We start from the raw sequence: 17,706 nt of genomic DNA on the forward strand, positions 1-17,706 counted from the left end.
CCGCCCCGCCCCGCCCCCTGACCGCGCAGAGCCTAGACCCTCCACCCGCAGACCCGCGAGGGCGAAGCAGGGAGGACAGCGGAAAGTGGGGAAACAGATGGGAGGCTGGATGGCACAGATGGGGAGACAATTTTGAGGGCAAATGGGGACACTTAGGGGAATTTAGAGGGCACTTAGGCGGACAGTTTTGGATGGGATCATCTAGGGGGACAATTTGGGTGATACTTTGACCTTTTTTGGGGAAAAGATATTGACATTTGGAGAACAGTTTTGGAGGACGTCTGAAAGATTTTGGGGGGAGGACATTTTTGGGGACCTTTGACGGGGTCATTGGAAGGATGAATTTGGGGAAGATATTTAGAGATGCATTTAGGACAGTTGTGGGACAATCTTGGCGTCTCAGGGGCAGAAGAATGGTAACTGGCAGAGGACAGTGTGAGGGACATTTGAGGGACCTTTAGTGGTTCCTTTGGGACGACTTTGGAGGGCAGTTCAGGAAGACATGGTGAGGTGATATTAGAAAGGCGGGTTTCACTAAGAGATGGCTAGGGACTTAGGTTTGGGGGACAGCTTCTTGGAAAGATGCTGGGAGCTGAGCTGGGGATGGTTTAATGGTACGGTTGCTGGCAGTGGTGGAGGACAGCTGGGGGGGCAGGTGCTGAGGACCCAGGCTGGAGGTATGCTGTCTCAGGCCCCCACCCAGGACCACTTCCCCCGGCAGCTGCGGCTCAGCCCCACTGACCTCGGCTCCTGCCCACCCTGTGGCCCCTGCCCCATCCCGAAGCCGGCTGCAGCCAGAGGCAGGCGCCAGGCAAGTGCCCAGGACCTGCGGCGAGAGCCCAGAGCCCCTGCCGGGGGAGCGGGGAGGGACAGGGGCCACCAGTCCCACGTTCCTCTGGGTGTGCCTCGCAGAGCCAGGACTGGGGCAAAAGTGACGAGCGGCTGCTGCAGGCGGTGGAGAACAACGATCCCACGCGGGTGGCCTCCCTCATCGCCCGCAAGGGGCTGGTGCCCACCAAGCTGGACCCCGAGGGCAAGTCCGCGTGAGTGTCCATGTCCTGGGGGTGTGAGGGCTGAGGGGTGGCCACCCTGCAGTTGACCCCTGACCTCTGGCCTCCAGATTCCACCTGGCAGCCATGAGGGGTGCAGCCAGCTGTCTTGAGGTGATGCTGGCACACGGCGCCAACGCCATGAGCACGGACGGGGCAGGTACTACCCGCTGGCCCTGGGGGAGGGAGGAGGAACTCTGACCAGGTGCCCAGCCTGAGGGTCCAGTCACGCCTTGCTTCATGGCCTCAGTGTTCTGCTGAAAAGGGGGATTCCCTTCAGTGCCCCTGGGGACAGGAGCATGTCAGGCTGCAGTACCCAAGGATGGAGATTGCGGCTGGCAGTAGACTGAGTCAACTTGTGGATCAGGGGAGCTGGGACTCAGGTAGTGGTTGAGTCAGAGGAAGCAGTAGAAACAGAGGAGTGTCTGAGCTTGAGGAGCGTCTGAGGGCATGAGAATAAGTAGTATAGTTTTTTGAGGGGAGTATCTGAGGTTCATGGAGTAGCTGGAGTTTAGAGGTAGCAGGAGCTCGGGGAATAATGGGGCATGAGGCAGAGCCAGGTGTCGGAGCCAGAATGTATGGAGTACTGGGGGTTTACAGACTATCAAAGATAGGGACATAGCTGGCACCTTGATATAGTTGAGTTTATAGAATAGCTAGGGCTTCCCTGATAGCTCAGCTGGTAATGAATCCACCTGCAATGCAGAAGACCCAGTTCAATTCCTGGGTCAGGAAGATCTCCTGGAGAAGGGATAGGCTACTCACTCCAATATTCTTGGGCTTCCCTGGTGGCTCAGATCGTGAATAATCTGCCTGCAATGTAGGAGACCCAGGTTTGACCCCTGGGTTGGGAAGATCTCCTGGAGGAGGGCATGGCAACCCATTCCAGTATTCCTGCCTGGAGAATCCCCATGGACAGAGGAGCCTGGCAGGCTACAGTCCCTGGGGTCGAAAAGAGTTGGACCCGACTGAGCAACTAAGCATAGCACATAAAGTAGCTGGGGACCTGGGGAGCAGCTGGAGACCCGAGGATAGATGGGGACATTGGGGAGTAGCTGGGGACCTGGGGAGTAGCTGGAGACGTTGGGGGAGAAGCTGGAGACCTGAGGAGTAGCTGGGCACTTGGGAAGTAGCTGGGGACCAGCTAGGGACCTGAGGAGTATCTGGAGACCTGGGGAGTAGCTGGGAACAGAGGGAGCAGCTGAGGACATGGAGGGTAGCTGAGGACAGTAGTGCTTGAGGAATGGAAAGATGTGGAGTGTAGCTAGGATGAGCCTGTCTGAGACGCAGACCAGCTGGGGCTTGGAGAATCTCTGCCGACGGGAGTAGCAGGGTTTTGAGAACACCTGGGTTTGGAGACTAGCTAGATAGAGTCATCACAATTATTGACACAGGTTTGGGGGGCAGCAGAAGCTCCCTGAGTATCTGAAGCTCTACTACATTCTAGAATATTCATTTTCCCTTTTAGGTTACAATGCCCTCCACCTGGCCGCTAAGTATGGGCACCCACAGTGTTTGAAGCAACTACTGCAGGTCATTTCCTTTCCTGTCTCCAACACTTCCCAACCCCCCCGATACTCCCCTGCCCTGACTACTTCTGATGAGTTCCAGCAATTCACGGAAGCCCCAGATACACCCTGAATCCTAGGTATTCCTTGGCCCCTTTTACTCCTGAGTCCTAGCTACTTCCTGGAAAATGAGACTCTCCGAGTGTCTAGCTATGTCCCACATCCAAGAAATACTCTGAATATCGGATGTCTCCTGAGCCCCACCTTCTCCCTAAACTCTGGATACTCTCTTAGCCATAGCCACTTTCAGGGCTCCTACCTACTCCCCAAACCCCCAGCTGCCCCTGGGCTCCCAGCTAATCCCTCTTTCTCAAAAATTTTCATAAGAGTCAAGATGGGGGCCCATGGAGAGTGGGTTCCACGGAGCAGGTGGTGGGGGGGGACGGGGGAAGGGCCAAGGAGCCTGAAATGCAGCAGAGCCCAAGGAAGAGTAGTTCCTAGAGAAATCATGCAACAAACAAGGATGGCTCCACCGCCAATGACCCATCCCTCCCCCCAGGCATCCTGCGCGGTGGATACAGTGGACAGCAGTGGGTGGACCGCCCTGCATCATGCAGGTGGGTAACAGCCTAGCCTCGCCCTGGCCACCGTGGCCCCCAGAGGCTGAGCTTGGGGAGTATTCTGTTTGGGGTTCTGAGGACATGCCTGGGACATATTCCACCTTCTTCCTCACAGAGCCCCTTGCTCTGCGTTATCATTTCTTTCTTTTGTTTTCAGCTGTACAGCATCTTCATTGCATCATTCTTCGTTGTGGTGCTTGGCTTCTCTAGTTGTGGTTCACAGGCTCAGTAGTTGCAGAGCTCAGGCTTTGTTACTCCGTAGCATGTAGGGTCTTAGTTCCCTGACCAGGGATCAAACCCAAGTCCCTTGCATTGGAAGGCTAATTCTTAGCCACTGGAGCACCATTGGACAGACAAGGGAATTGAGTCCTGTAAACAAGGAAGTGGGGAGGATCCAGGCCGCCTGACCCCAAAGCACAGCCTACTGTATGCCAGGCCTGGGTGAGGACGATTGGAGGGTTATTGCTTCAAGGAACTCCTAGGGAACCTCAGGAAGGCCGAAGGTCTTGGCAGCCTTCATAATCATCAAATCCAAACTTTTCCAAGGGAGGGGAAGAGACCCAAACCCCTTGAGCCAGAGCCCAGCCCAGTGTCTATACACCAGGCCCATGACACTTGGGAATGTCTTTCACTTGATGACTCTCAAGTGAAAACGTGAAATACGTTTGCTTTGGAGTCTTATTTAGTTGAAATATTCCCTGCAGTTAAAGTACGCTGCCACCTAGCGGTAGTGAAGCCTTTGCTCACTTTATGGAAGCTTCTTGGGTTTTTTCAATAAATACTTGTCAAGTGTCTGCTGTGTGCCAGGCTCTGTCCTAAACAATGAGATTACAGCAGCAAACAAAATCCCATAAGCCCTTGGGCACACAGCAGATAATAGCATAGAGTTTATTTATTTTTTTGTAGCTTTTTTTTTCTTATTTTACCTTTATGGCCATGGTGAGGCATGTGGGAGTTTAGCTCCCAGGGATCGAACATGGACCCCCTGCAGTGCAAGCATGGGGTTTTAACCACTGAACCACCAGGGAAGTCCAAAACTTTGATGATTTCCAGCAGCACTTCCTTGCACAAAGCCTTCTCTTCCCTCTCCGAGGCTCTGGACATACACACCCTGTTCTACTTCTTTGACAACCAGGTCCTCCCAGGCTCCTCCCTGCCTCAGGGTCCATGTCCATGCAGTGACCTCTACCCTTCCCCTTTCACCATCAAAACTCAGAACTCAGATCAAACCCCAATAAGCCTGCTGAACCTCAGCAGAGATCTGATCTCTCTAGTAAACATTAATACTCTGGGGAATTCCCTGGCAGTCCAGTGGTTAGGGTTCCAAGCTTCCACTACAGGGTTTGTGAGTTAGATCCCTTGTCAGGGAATTAAGGTCCCACATGCCACATGGAGTGGCCAAAAATATAAAAATAAAAAACCCATTAACACTCTTTGTATGATGGTTTGGTATATAGTCAGTGTACAGTTAATACTGGTTGAACGAAAAAGGGATAAATACTTGAAAATCAGTGAAAAATTCCACCCTCAAAGGGAGTCACAGGCTTCCCTGGTGGCTCAGCGGTAAAGAATTCACCTGCACTGCAGGAGACAGAAAAGGCACAGGCTCAATCCCTGGGTCAGGAAGATCCCCTGGAGGAGGGCATGGCAACCCACTCCAATATTCTTGTCTGGAGAACCTTATGGACAGAGGAGCCTGGTGGGCTACAGTCCATAGGGTTGCAGAGAGTCAGATACGACTGAAGCAACTGAGCACACACGCATGCAAGAGAGACCCACAGTGGAAAGATGAGGAAAGAGCTTTGGATTGGGAGTTAGAAGACGTGGGTCCTCATTCTGGCTGTCTCTGACCCCCTGAGTGACTATGGATCTGGTTGGGGCTCAGTTTCCTCATCTGTAAAATTTAAGTCATACCTTTGTTACTGATCTTCTAGGGGAGGTGAGAGTTTCTCATGAAATAAAGGATAAGAATGAGACCCGGGGACTTACCTGGTAGTCCAGTGGTTAAGAATCTGCCTCCCAATGCAGGGTACACAGGTTCAATCCCTGGTCCAGAAAGATTCCACATGCCGAGTGGCAACTGAGTCCATGCACCACAGCCGCTGCCTGTGCTCAGCAGTGAAGACCCAGCACAGCCCCCCCCAAAAATCACTCTCAAGCAGAAGGCCCCCAGAAAATATCAAAGCCTCGCCCTTCCTACCCACCCTTCTCTCTTTCTCCAGCCGCTGGCGGCTGCGTCTCCTGCTCAGAAATGCTCTGCTCCTTCAAGGCCCATCTGAATCCCCGAGATCGGGTGAGTCCCTGGATTCTTCTGTTGTTGTTATTCAGTTGCTCAGTGGTGTCTGACTCTTTGCGATCCCATGGACTGCAGCCCGCCAGGCCTCACGGTCCTTGAGTATCTCCCGGAGCTTGCTCAAACTCATGTTCATTAAGTGGGTGATGCCATCCAACCATCTCATTCTCTGCCACCCCCATTCCTCCTGCCCTCAATCTTTCCCAGCATCAGGGTGTTTTCCAATGAGTTGGCTCTTCGCATCAGGTGGCCAAAGTACTGGAATCTTTGGGGAAAGTGCATTTGAGGTATCCCAAGCACCCTTTGAAAAGTGTGAAGATTTGGAGTGAACCTAGGGGGCCCATCACAGGCTTCCCAGCCTCCCAGAGTCAGTCTCTCACATCTTGTCCTTGTCTCACCTTCTCCCCACCCCCTCCCTCAGCTGGGTACAACACCCCTCATCATTGCGGCTCAGATGTGTCACACGGATCTGTGCCGCCTCCTCCTGCAGCAAGGGGCTGCTGCGAATGACCAGGACCTTCAAGGCAGGTGAGCCCCTCCCCTCCCAGCCAGTTCACTGTGTGCTGTGTGACCTTGGGCAAGTCTCTTAACCTCTCTGGGTGTGAGATCTAGTGTGTCTTCCTCTCTCAACCCAGCCTGGGTGTTGAGGAGGGTGTGGAGGTTTGAACATATCCTCGCCCCCTCAGCAGCCTCCTCTTCTGGTAGGACAGCCCTGATGCTGGCCTGTGAGGGAGCCAGCCCCGAAACAGTGGAGGTGCTGCTGCAGGGCGGGGCCCAGCCGGGCATCACAGATGCGCTGGGCCAGGATGCTGCTCACTACGGCACCCTGGCAGGGGACAAGCTCATCTTGCACCTCCTACAAGAGGCAGCCCAGCGCCCCTCACCACCCAGCGGTATGCAAACCCCACCTCTTAACAGTTTCAAGCACTCCCTTCCCTCCACTAGGTAGTTTCTTGCCACCCCTTTCTCTCCCTTCCTCCTGTGGATAGTTTCAAGGTATCCCTGTTCATATTATAGGAGGTTTCGTTGCTCCCCTCACACTGCTTGGGTGTTTCAAGGAGCCCCAGAGCTTTTAGAGTAGCCTAGGGGTCAACTCCATGTTCCTGGGGCATCTTATTCTTGGATCTTTGCCATCCCTAAGAATTGGCCCTCCCAGTCGCCCCATTCTGGAAATGCTACTGTTCTCTCTTTTTGAGAGTTGCAAGGCCCCTCCTATGAGCATTCTGTCAAAATGGTTAGTTCCTACCTTAAAAGTCCTGATTCTGGGGGGAATTGGGAGATCCCTCAAGTTCCCTGGCTAACAAATGCCCTTCCTAGGGCTAGGAAGGGAGTCCCTAACACAGTGCCTGACCCTGCTTCCCTCTCTCCCCTGCTCTCGCAGAGGATGATTCGGGCGAGGCATCATCTCAGGTATGGATCCTTAAACAGTGAGTGAGTCCCCACCCCCACACCCCCACACCTCCAAGCACATACTACCTTTCTCCTTGACCCAAGCTCCCTGTGATAAGAAGGAAGAGATGGACCCTTGACTTGGGGTTAATCCTTCAAAGGACCTGTTTGGAAGAGTGCTACCTTTAGGGTGGACTTTCCAGGTGGCGCTAGTGGTAAAGCACCCGTCTGCCAATGCAGGAGGTGTAAGAGAAGTGGGTTCGATCCCTGGGTTGGGAAGATTCCCCTGGAGGACGGCATGGCAACCCACTCCAGTCTTCTTGCCTGCAGAAATCCCATGGACAGAGGAGCCTGGCAGGCTGCAGTCCATAGGGTTGCAAAGAATAGGACACGACTGAAGTGACTTAGCACACACCTTTAGGGTATGCTGCCACCAAGTGACAGCAACATCCATAACATAACCACCAGGACTCTGAGAATACTGGGGGCATGGGGCCAAATCATGGGGCTGGGGTGGGATGGTAGAGGGAACGAGATTGATAAAGGCTGGTGTGGTCAGGGAAGGAGGCAAGTCTGGCCTCTTTCTCTCAATCCTACAGCTTGTCAGCTCCACAGGGAAAGGATTGTAAACAGTAAGGTCTCGCTGGGGAAAGTACCAGGGCACAGAAAGGGACAGAGGGTAAAGCATAAGATCGGGAACTCTCAGGGTACATGGTCTTATCCCTTTTTATGCTGGGATAAGTGAGGACCAGAGAGAGACAGGGGTTCATTCAAGATCACCCAGGAAGTGAGGGCAGAGTTGGGGCTGGTGACAGACAGTGGGCTGTGTTGGTTTATTTGGGTGGGAGGGTGGCATGTTGCCCATATCCCCCATCTACCCTACCCCCAGAATTCTGTGTCCAGCCATGACAAGCAAGGGGCCCCCAAGAAGCGGAAGGCACCTCAACCCCCCACCAATATCCCAGTGCCGGTGAGAGATGCCCTGGCCATGGGGAAGAGTTGGGGGGGCTGCCTCTAGGAAGCACGGGGACAAAGTCCTGGCTCAGGTATGGGAGGACGCAGTCCTTGGGCCTCATGTGGTGGGGTGGGGGGGCACAGGATGACCAAGATGCCTATGAGGAGATCGTGCGGCTGCGACAGGAGAGGGGCCGTCTGCTCCAGAAGATCCGGGGCCTGGAGCAGCACCAGGAACGAAGAAAGCAGGAGGTGGGGGCAGAGACGGGCCTGGGGCTAAGGAGGGTGGGTGCCATTCTAGGGGTGCTCCCTCCCTGCCGCCCCCTCCTCCCTCTCTCCCCACCACTCACTCTGCTCCAGCCACGCAGGCCTCCTGGCTCTTTCTCCAACACACCAGGCCTGGTCCTGCCCCACGGCCTTTGCACAGACTGTGCCCTCTGCCGGGAACACCTCCCAGCTGTCCCTATGACTCCTTCTCACCCCTCCTATGGTTCTTTGCTCAAACGCACCTCCCCTACCCAACTTATTTAAAATTGTAACATCCCCATTCACTTTTCAGTCCCCTTTGTTTTTATTCAGAGCGCTTACTGCTATTCGATACACTATATATTTTGTTCATATTCACTCATTTGCCTGTGAACCCACAAGGGCAGGCTTGGTTGATGGTGCCTCACTCACCATAACTACCTAATAGGTATTTACTGGATGAATGAATATTTGAGTGAGCGAGTGAATGAATTAGAGGAGTTCCCTGGTGGTCCAGTGGTTAAGGCTCTGTGCTTCCACTGCAGGGAGCATGGATTTGATCCTGGGTGGGGAACTAAGATCCCAAATGCCACACTACACAACCAAAAATAATGATAATGAATGCATGCATGAATGAGTGAATTAGTGGCTCCAAAGAGGGTCTGGCACAAAATAGGCCAGAGGACATCTCTGGTGGGGATGGACAGTCACTGAGCAGGAGGTGGGCTGGGGAGGCTCCCCAGCCCAGATCTAAGCCCAGTCTCCACTTCTTCTGTCAGCTGCCAGAGGCAGAGGCCAGCTCCCTCCACAGCCTGGAGAGACAGGTAGAGTGGAAGGTGGGAGGAAGTGGACCCCCAGCTGCCTAGTGTTTTCTCCTGGAGGGCCACTGAGACCACCACTCCCTCCCTGCAGGTCCAAGAGCTCCAGCAGCTGCTGGCTGAGAAGCAGGAGGAGAAGGAGAGCCTGGGCCGGGAGGTGGAGAGTTTGCAGAGCAGGCTGTCCCTTCTGGAGGTGGGCTCAATGGGGAGCAAGGCAGGGATGGGGCTTTTAGGGGAGGGGCCCCCAGGAGGCGGGGTATTTCTTCTGCTGCAGCTACTTGATAACCACACTAATACAGCCTCACACATGCAAACACAGAACAGACAAACGTACAGACATAATCACGTACAGATAACAAACACGCGTACACATGATGAACACTTTTGGAAACCTGCAGTCACCCATACTCATGGACGTGCAGAGATGGACAACAACAGTTACGTCTATGTGGTCTTACATGTGTAACAGGCAAACACACAACACACACATCTGTGAATATGTCATCTCACACACACAACAAATACTTGGGCACACAGAGCAGATACTTCCCATTCAATCACATACCTAGGCAGCACATTCACAAATTCATGTATTCACACATATATATCTCAAAATAAATAATTAACAGACACAGGTACACAATCATGCTCACACACACATACACAAACACAAAACAGTCACACACCACAGACTACAAGTGCAAAATCACACACACTCACAGAAACTCACACAGGAGAGGCTGGGGCCACTGTGCACTCCCCACAGGGGCACACACGTGTGCACATACATGCTCACTGCAGACCTACAAACCCTGAGCCACTGTTGGAGGGACTTGCACCCAGACAGACACATGTGGCCCCACACAGAATCCCAGACACACCCTTTCAAGGACACACTGCCATCCCTCCCTTGGTCCCACATACCAGACAGCATATACACCCCTCACTATTGGGGTTATGACCACACGCTCACGGGGGAGACGTGGGGGCTGGAGGGAGGGCAGGACCTCAAGCTGAATTCTGGTCCCCCTCCCCAGAATGAGCGGGAGAACACCAGCTATGATGTGGCCACCCTGCAGGATGAGGAGGGTGAGCTACCTGAATTCTCAGGTGAGGCCCCACCTGCCTTCCCCCTGCCCACCCCCACCCCTCTCCATGTCTGGGGGCCCAGGAGTCACAGCTTTAACCCACAGGCATGAAAAGAGGTTGAAGTTGGGAGGGAGCTTAGCCGACACCCACAGTTTATTCCATTCCTGGAAGCGTGCCTGTCCCGGGGGCCCTGACCCACAGCTCCAGACCCCCAACTCCCATTCCTTATGGCTGGAACTCTGGGGCCTGAGTCTGTGTCCCCTGCCCAGGGGCTGAGGTGCTGCTCTCCAGGCAGCTAAGCCCGTCGGCCCAGGAGCTCTTGGCTTCGCTGCAGGAGCAGGTGGCCATGCTCACCAGACAGAACCAGGAGCTGATGGAGAAAGTCCAGGTGGGGAAACCAGGAGTTGATGGAGAAGGTTTCCAGGAGGGAGGGGTAGGGGCAAGTCCGAGGACCCAAGGGGCTGTTTCCTGGGGGTTTGGGTGGGCACATGGCTAGGTCTGTGGACAGGGAAAGTGGTGTGGCTGCCCTGTGTCCCCTCCATGCCCACCATGGCCACTTCCACTCTTACTCGGTTTCCCTGTCCCCACCAGATCCTGGAGCACTTCGAGAAGGACGAGATGGAGGCAGACGGTCCAGCTGAGGTCATTCCTCTGGAGCTCTACGACGCTCTCCAGGCTGAGTTTGACCAGCTCCGCAGGCAGCATGCCAAAGCCCTGCAGGCGCTGGAGCAGCAGGAAGCACGGGAGGCCCTCGCAGAAGAGGAGGCAGTCTCTAGGGAGGGCAAAGGTCTGGGAACCGAGACCTCCAGAAATGGGCCAGTGGAAATAGAGTTTAACGGCACTGCAGCTCCAGAAACCAGAGTGAATGGAGTCGAGACCACGGATGAGGAGGCTGCAGGAGTAGAAACCACGGAAGTCCTGTCACAGAGCTTGGAAGTGGTGTCCACGATGGCCGAGGCCACAGAAACAAAGCCCACGGACCCGGAGACCTCGGAAACAGAGGGCGTGGGAGCCCAGCCCTTGGAAACAAAGGCCACAGGAGCTGAGGTTACAGAAATGAAAACCCTCGAAGGAGGAGGAAACCCAGAACCAAAGGCCACAAGAGCAGAGACCACCAGTATGAAAACAGAAGAGCCAGAAATGAAGCCCAATGGAGTAGGTGCAGTGGAAGAAGAGCTCACAGGCACAGAGGCCATGGGAGTGGAGCTCATGACCCCGAGGGCCCTCACAGGCCCCATCCTGCACCCGGGTGCTGCGGAGGCCTCAGAAAAGCTGCAGACAGAGCTAGAGACCAGGATCCGCAACTTGGAGGAGGCGCTCAGGCAGCGGGAGCGGGAGGCGGCCGCCGAACTGGAGGCGGCCCACGGCAAGTGCGAGGCCGCGGAGGCCGAGGCGGGCCGCCTGCGGGAGCGGGTGAGGGAGGCTGAGGGCGGCGGGGCTAGCGGGGTCAGAAATGGGGACACAGGCCAGCTGCGGGCCGCCCTGGAACAGGCCCGCGAGGACCTCCGGGACCGGGACTTCCGTCTCCGGGAGCTGGAGGCGGCCTCGGCCCGGCTGGACGAGGCCCGGGCCGGCCGGCTGCTGGCCGAGGAGGAGGCCCGGGGCCTGCGGGCAGAGCTAGCCCGGCGGGAGGAGGCGCGGCTAGAGCTGAGCCGGGAGCTGGAGGCGCTGCGGGAGCAGCTGGTCGCGGCCACAGCCACCGGGGAGCAGCAGCGGGCCGCGGCAGCCGAGCTGGGCCAGGCGCGGGACGCGGCCGAGGCCCGGGCCGCGGAGCTGTCGGCGGCCTGCGAGGAGGCCCGGCGAGGCCTGGCAGAGCTGCGGGAGGCCTCCGAGGCGCTCCGCCAGTCGGCCGTGCCGGCCTCCGAGCACCACCGGCTGCAGGAAGAGGCCCTGGAGCTGCGGGGCCGGGCGGCCTGCCTGGAGCAGGAGGTGGTGGCCACGGGCAAGGAGGCCGCCCGGCTGCGCGCAGAGCTGGAGCGCGAGCGGGTGGGCAGCATGGCCCGCCTGGAGCACGAGCGAATCGTGGGCGCCCTGAAGGCCGACGTGGCCCGGTTGCAAGGGCAGCTGGAGGAGCTGGGGCGACGCCACGAGAAGACCAGCGCCGAGGTCTTCCAGGTGAGCGTGGGGGAATCCCCACTGGGCACACTGGGCAGCTGCTTGGTGGTCTGTTTGGACCCCACAGCCAGGAGAGGTTTCGACCCCACTGGTTTCAGTCCAGCAGAAATTTGACCGTGCTGGTGGACCTTTAACTCTGCAGCCATTCTGACCTTCCTGGTGTTTTCTGTTTTAAAACATTTTGTCTATTTTGACCCCCCATTTTTTTTCTAATGGTTAGCAGGTTTTGAGATCTGTTTGTCAAAATATCCCAAGATCGGGAAGATATTTTTAAAAATTCATCTTTTGAAGTATAGTTGATTTACAATGTTGTGTTAATTTCTGCTGTACAGCAAAGTGACTCAGTTGTGCATGTGTATATTCTTTTTCATATTCTTTTCTATTATGGTTTCTCACAGGCTATTGAATATAGTTCCCTGTACTGTAGGATAGGCCCTTGTTGTTTGTGGTGAAGTTTCATTTTGTTTGTTTTGGTTTTTATTTGTTTGTTTTCTGCACCCTGGGCTATCTTGGTTCTCTGGCAAGGGATTGAACCCAGGCCCCCTGCGGTGGAAGCTTGGACTCTTAAACCACTGGACCACCAGGGAAGTCCCAGTGAAGATGTTTTTATGTGCCTTCTTCCAGCATCTTTTTATTTTAATTTCCCAATCACATTTATGCTATGTTTCTAACTGTGGGTGTGGTGTGAGGTAGGAATTAATATTCACCCATCTTTTGGTAAGCAGTGAATTGGGCTTTTTTACTCTGATATTTTTTCCTGTATTCATTTTCTCTGTTGGTCAAATTGACCCTGTTTTGTTTTGTTTTGCTTTAGCCAGCTGTTTTGAGATTGTCATTTTATCTTATGATCATTTTTTTTAATTTTTATTTTTATTGGAGGCTAATTATTTTACAATATTATGTTGGTTGGTTTTGCCATTTATCTTATGATCATTTTTAATGCTTCAACCCCCAAATAGGAGGATGTTTTGTGTAAGGAGTTTTGATCCAATTATTTTGAACCCAGTAGATTTTTATGCTGATTTTCTTTCAAACCAAGGGATTATCTTTCCGGCCCTGAAGGTGTAACTTTTGACTCCATCTCTTTCCTTAAACACACACACACGCAAACCAAACCAAATTTTTAAAAACAGCATTTTTTTAAAAACAAATGTGGGAATAAAAAGCCACAATTATTAATTGTCATCAGGAAGGCATTTTTCTCTCCATGTGTCTGCTTACTCACCTGTGTAATGGAGCTGATAATAATTCTTAGTCCTCACATGAAAATTAAATGGTTTAATTTCTGTAAAATACTTAGGACAGTGATGGGACAAGTGATAAATAATTGCAGCCAAGATTATTTTTTTCCAATAATATACTCTTTTGGGTTTTTTTTTTTTTGGCTGTGCCACTTGCAGGGATCTTAGTTCCCCAAAGAGAGATCAAACCCAGGCCCCCTGCTTTGGAACCACAGAGTCCTAACTACTGGACTTCCAGGGAATTTCCAAGAACATGCTGTTTTAAACCAGTAAAGTTTGATCTATTTCTTAGAATTCTTGATCCAACTTTAAGTATGCGTATCTTCACACTTATTTTCCAAATTTTACCTTCTATCATGGTTACTGATTTTGGGGGTCAATTGATTTGAACTTAGTTTTTCTGTTTTGTTTTTTAATTGTTAATGTGTAGCCAGTCTGTACTAAGTGAAACATCTAATTATTATCCATTTTTCCTGGAACTTTATTTCTATAAAGCCCAGTGATCCACCTAGGCTCAATTTTTGCAAATCTAACACTGTTCCAACCTTGATATTTTTGTAAAAATGCAGTCACAATTTTTGGACATTTGTTGACTTTTCATCCAGATTCTTCTGTTTTTCCTTCATTTTTGTAAGAAATCTACACACTTTCACACTTTCCTACTGGCAGAGAACAGAATGTTACTTATGATGTAATAAAAATAATAACAACAGTCATTATATAATTTTAATTATAATAGTGACAACAACATCACAAACTCAAACACAACACTTACTGTGCACCAATCGCTGTTCTAAGTGTCTTCCGTGTATTTGCTCATTTTATCCTCACAACCACCCTGTGACATGGGGATTTTTATTATCCTCCTTTTATATATGAGCAGGTTGAGCACAGAGAGCTCATGTCACTTGTCTAAGGACCCACAGCTTAGCAGAGTCAGAATGTTTCTAGTGCCTACAGGAATCCAGGCCCCCTGAACCAAATTCCTTGACATCAAATGGCCTTGAATGTCCCAAGATTGCAATGGAAGGGTAAGATCATTTTGGTCCAGGCTTCTCTGGGGTCCAGATGTCCTCATGGTCACATGTGGGCTTGGGCTGCAGGTGCAGCGGGAGGCACTGTTCATGAAGAGTGAGCGACATGCGGCTGAAGCCCAGCTGGCCACGGCTGAGCAGCAGCTGCGGGGGCTACGAACTGAGGCCGAGCGGGCACGCCAGGCCCAGAGCCGTGCCCAGGAGGCCCTGGAGAGGGCCAAGGAGAAGGACAAGAAGGTGGGTTCCCTTTCCTTGTGCTCCGCCGGAAGGTCCCCCACTTAATAGACATTGGAAGGAATCTAAGAATGTCCCAGCTGAATGGGTCTTGGGAAATCATCCAGTTTTCCAGATGAGCAAACAGGCTCCCAGAGGTGAACTGAGTGGCTCAGGGTCACATAGCACATCTTGAGACAGTGGACGAGAGCCCCAGGTGCTTTTGCACACAGAGTCACCCGGCTACAGCCTACTGTGTGTCCCTGAGCAAGTCACTTGACCTCTCTGAGCCCCAGTTTCTACCTCTGTAAACTGAAGATAAAGTTGTGGTAAGGATTATGGTTTATTTATAGCAGGGTCCTTCCCTCTCAGCACTAGTGACATTTAGGGATAGGCCATTCTTCTTTTTGAAAAATATTTATTTGGCTGCACCAGGCCTCAGTTGCTGCGCACAAGATCTTCGATTTTCACTACTGCATATGGGATTTGGTTGCAGAATGTGGAATCTAATTCCCTGACCTGGGATCCAACCCAGGCCCACAGCATTGGGAGCCCAGAGACTTACCCGCTGGACCACCAAGGAAGTCCCAGGGGCTAGGTCATTCTCTGTGGGGTATTGTAGGGTGTGGAGCAGCATCCCTGGTCCCTGCCTACTTGATGCAAGGAGACTCCCCAGTCCTGACAGACAGATGCCTCCAGATATCACCTGGCATCCCCTGGAGATAGGATCACCCCTGATTGAGAACCTCTGATCCACGGAAATAACAACAAAGCCCAGCATACATTGAGTGCCTGCTGTTTGCCAGCACAGCTTAAAATTAATTTCTGTTCAGAGTCACAGCAGCTTACAAAGGTGAGAACGATGGTTCTCCTTACCTTACAGATGAGGAAACGGAGATTTCAAGTGGTTAGGTTGTATGCCCAAGATCTCCCACTAGACAAGGGGAGAGAAAGACCCAAACCCTGGCCCAAGTAACCCAGTCCCACCAGGACAGGCTGCTTTTGTCCCCCTTGTTCTGTCTGTCTCCACTTTCAGCTTCTGGAGACTCCCAAGATCTGTACACTTTTTCTGCAGAGGGCCAGATGGTCACTGATTTTGGCCCTGCCTTGCCACGATACTCAGCTCTGCCACTGAACAGGGGCCATAGACTTGACAGCGAATGGGCGTGGCCATATATAAATAAAAATTTACATATGACCATGGAGTTGTGAATTTGTTGTAATTTTCATGTGTCAGAAAATATCATTCTTCTTTTGATTTCCTCCCCCGCCCTGATGATTTTTTTTTTTTAATATTTATTTATTGGGCTTCCCTGGTGGCTCCAACAGTAAAGAATCTGGCTACAATGCAGGAGACCTGGGCTTGATCCCTGGGTCAGGTAGATCATCTGGAGGAGGCAATCGCGACCCACTCCAGTTTTCTTGCCTGGAGAATTCCATGGACAGAGGAGCCTTTTAGGCTGCAGTCCATGGGGTCACAAAGAGTTGGACATGACTGAGCTCGTTTGTTTATTTGGCTGTGTCTGGTCTTAGTTGTGTCACCAGGGATCATTGATCTTGTACCATGCAGCTAAGCAGCGTGCAGCTTCGGTTGTGGCATGTCGCAGCATGTCAGATCTAGTTCCCCAACCAGGGATGGAACCCTGACCCCCTGCACTGGGAGCACAGATTCTTAGCCCCTAGACCACCTTCTTGGAGAAGGCAATGGCACCCCACTCCAGTACTCTTGCCTGGAAAATCCCATGGATGAAGGAGATTGGTAGGCTGTGGTCCATGGGGTCGCTAAGAGTCGGACATGACTGAGCAACTTCACTTTCACTTTTTGTTTTCATGCTTTGGAGAAGGAAATGGCAACCCACTCCAGTGTTCTTGCCTGGAGAATTCCAGGGGCGGGGGAGCCTGGTGGGCTGACATCTACGGGGTCGCACAGAGTCAGACATGACTGAAGCGACTTAGCAACAGCTGCAGACCACCTTCTGACAATTTAACATGTGGAAACCATTCTTAGCTAATGGGCTGGACTTAGCCTGCAGGGAGGATTCTCCGAAGTCTGAGGCTCTTCCTGCTGCCTGGGAGAGGTCCCCAGGTCCCCACCCCGGGCTCAGGTGCCGGCTGACTCTCCCGCCCTCACCCCAGATCACGGAGCTCTCCAAGGAGGTCTTCAGTCTTAAGGAGGCGCTGAAGGACCAGCCGGGGGCCCCAGACTCCTTGGAGGTGGAAACGCTCCGTGGCCAGGTGAAGGCTCTGCGGGAGCAGCTAGAGGTGAGCCTCGCCTGCCCGTTGGGCACAAGGTCCCTGGAGGGTGACGGGCAGGCAGGCAGTGCACATGGAGGAAAGTTAAGTATTTCAGTAAGCAGCACTGCCATGCTGTTGCGTGCCATCAAAATAGGGGCTCGGGGTGCAAAGGGGGCTTTTTGGTGTAGCTTGGAGGGAGTCCTGCTTTTCTGAGCTCCCCTCCCCTACACCCACAGGAGGCTGCCAGGGACCACAGTGCAGTGGTGGCCTTGTACAGGAGCCACCTCCTCTATGCCATTCAGGTGAGTCTCACTGGCTTTGGGGCACCACTGCTGCTCTCTGGGCCTTAGTTTCCCTATCTGTACAATGGGAGGCTGGTGGAGGGAAGAGGATCAAGGGGCAGGGAGGGAGGGGGATAAAGAAACTGGGTGGGGGGTGGGAGAGAAGGCCCAGGCTCCCTCCACTCCCACCCTCCCCCCTCCTCAGGGTCAGATGGATGAAGACGTGCAGCGAATTCTGAGTCAGATTCTGCAGATGCAAAGGCTCCAGGCCCAGGGCCGCTGAGAGCAGAGTACTGCCCTCTGCCCCCCAGGCCTCTCACGGGGGCTTCGGGACTCGTGCATTGACCTTCCGCACTTGGAGACCAGCCTGGGCCCCTTCCACACTGTCCCTCACTGCCTCCACCAGCCCCACTGGTCCCTGCGTGCACTGGGTAGTCTAGTCCCCCACCCTGACCATGACCCCTCCTGCCACCGGGGAATCTGAGTCCTCTCCCCCACGTCCAGTCCCAAACGCTACCCCTGGAATAAAAGCTCATGGAGCAGAGCAGAGGATGAAAGTGTCCTGTGGCCTGATTGCTGGGCCCCACTGCAGGGAGGGGAGGGAGTGGCCCAGAACAGGAA

At 53.2% G+C, this 17,706-nt stretch overlaps 1 protein-coding gene across 1 annotated transcript; it reads left to right on the plus strand.

Annotated features, from left to right (window-relative positions):
* The first annotated feature begins 390 nt into the window (after positions 1-390).
* On the plus strand, positions 391-17,697 carry ANKRD24 (ankyrin repeat domain 24). The gene is made up of 20 exons (XM_088838386.1): positions 391-811; positions 913-1,043; positions 1,121-1,209; positions 2,518-2,582; positions 3,117-3,174; positions 5,400-5,470; positions 5,892-5,998; positions 6,176-6,363; positions 6,852-6,880; positions 7,749-7,829; positions 7,958-8,065; positions 8,839-8,883; positions 8,972-9,070; positions 9,915-9,987; positions 10,236-10,354; positions 10,558-12,081; positions 14,426-14,593; positions 16,706-16,831; positions 17,041-17,106; positions 17,291-17,697. Exons 1-20 carry the CDS (start codon positions 542-544, stop codon positions 17,366-17,368), a joined length of 3,495 nt encoding a protein of 1,164 aa, XP_088694512.1. The 5' UTR covers positions 391-541; the 3' UTR covers positions 17,369-17,697.
* Positions 17,698-17,706: the final 9 nt, after the last annotated feature.

This window comes from Moschus berezovskii, chromosome 8 (assembly GCF_049115385.1).
Source record: "Moschus berezovskii isolate FMDL1 chromosome 8, NW_MosBer_1.0, whole genome shotgun sequence".
NCBI classification, from domain to species: domain Eukaryota; kingdom Metazoa; phylum Chordata; class Mammalia; order Artiodactyla; family Moschidae; genus Moschus; species Moschus berezovskii.

Coding starts and splice junctions, on each gene's coding strand:
- ANKRD24 (XM_088838386.1), top strand. CDS start 542: ATGGCTAGGGACTTAGGTTTGGGGGACAGCTTCTTGGAAAGATGCTGG. Junction 1,210..2,517: donor CATGAGCACGGACGGGGCAG/GTACTACCCGCT, acceptor TTTCCCTTTTAG/GTTACAATGCCCTCCACCTG. Junction 6,881..7,748: donor CGGGCGAGGCATCATCTCAG/GTATGGATCCTT, acceptor CCCTACCCCCAG/AATTCTGTGTCCAGCCATGA.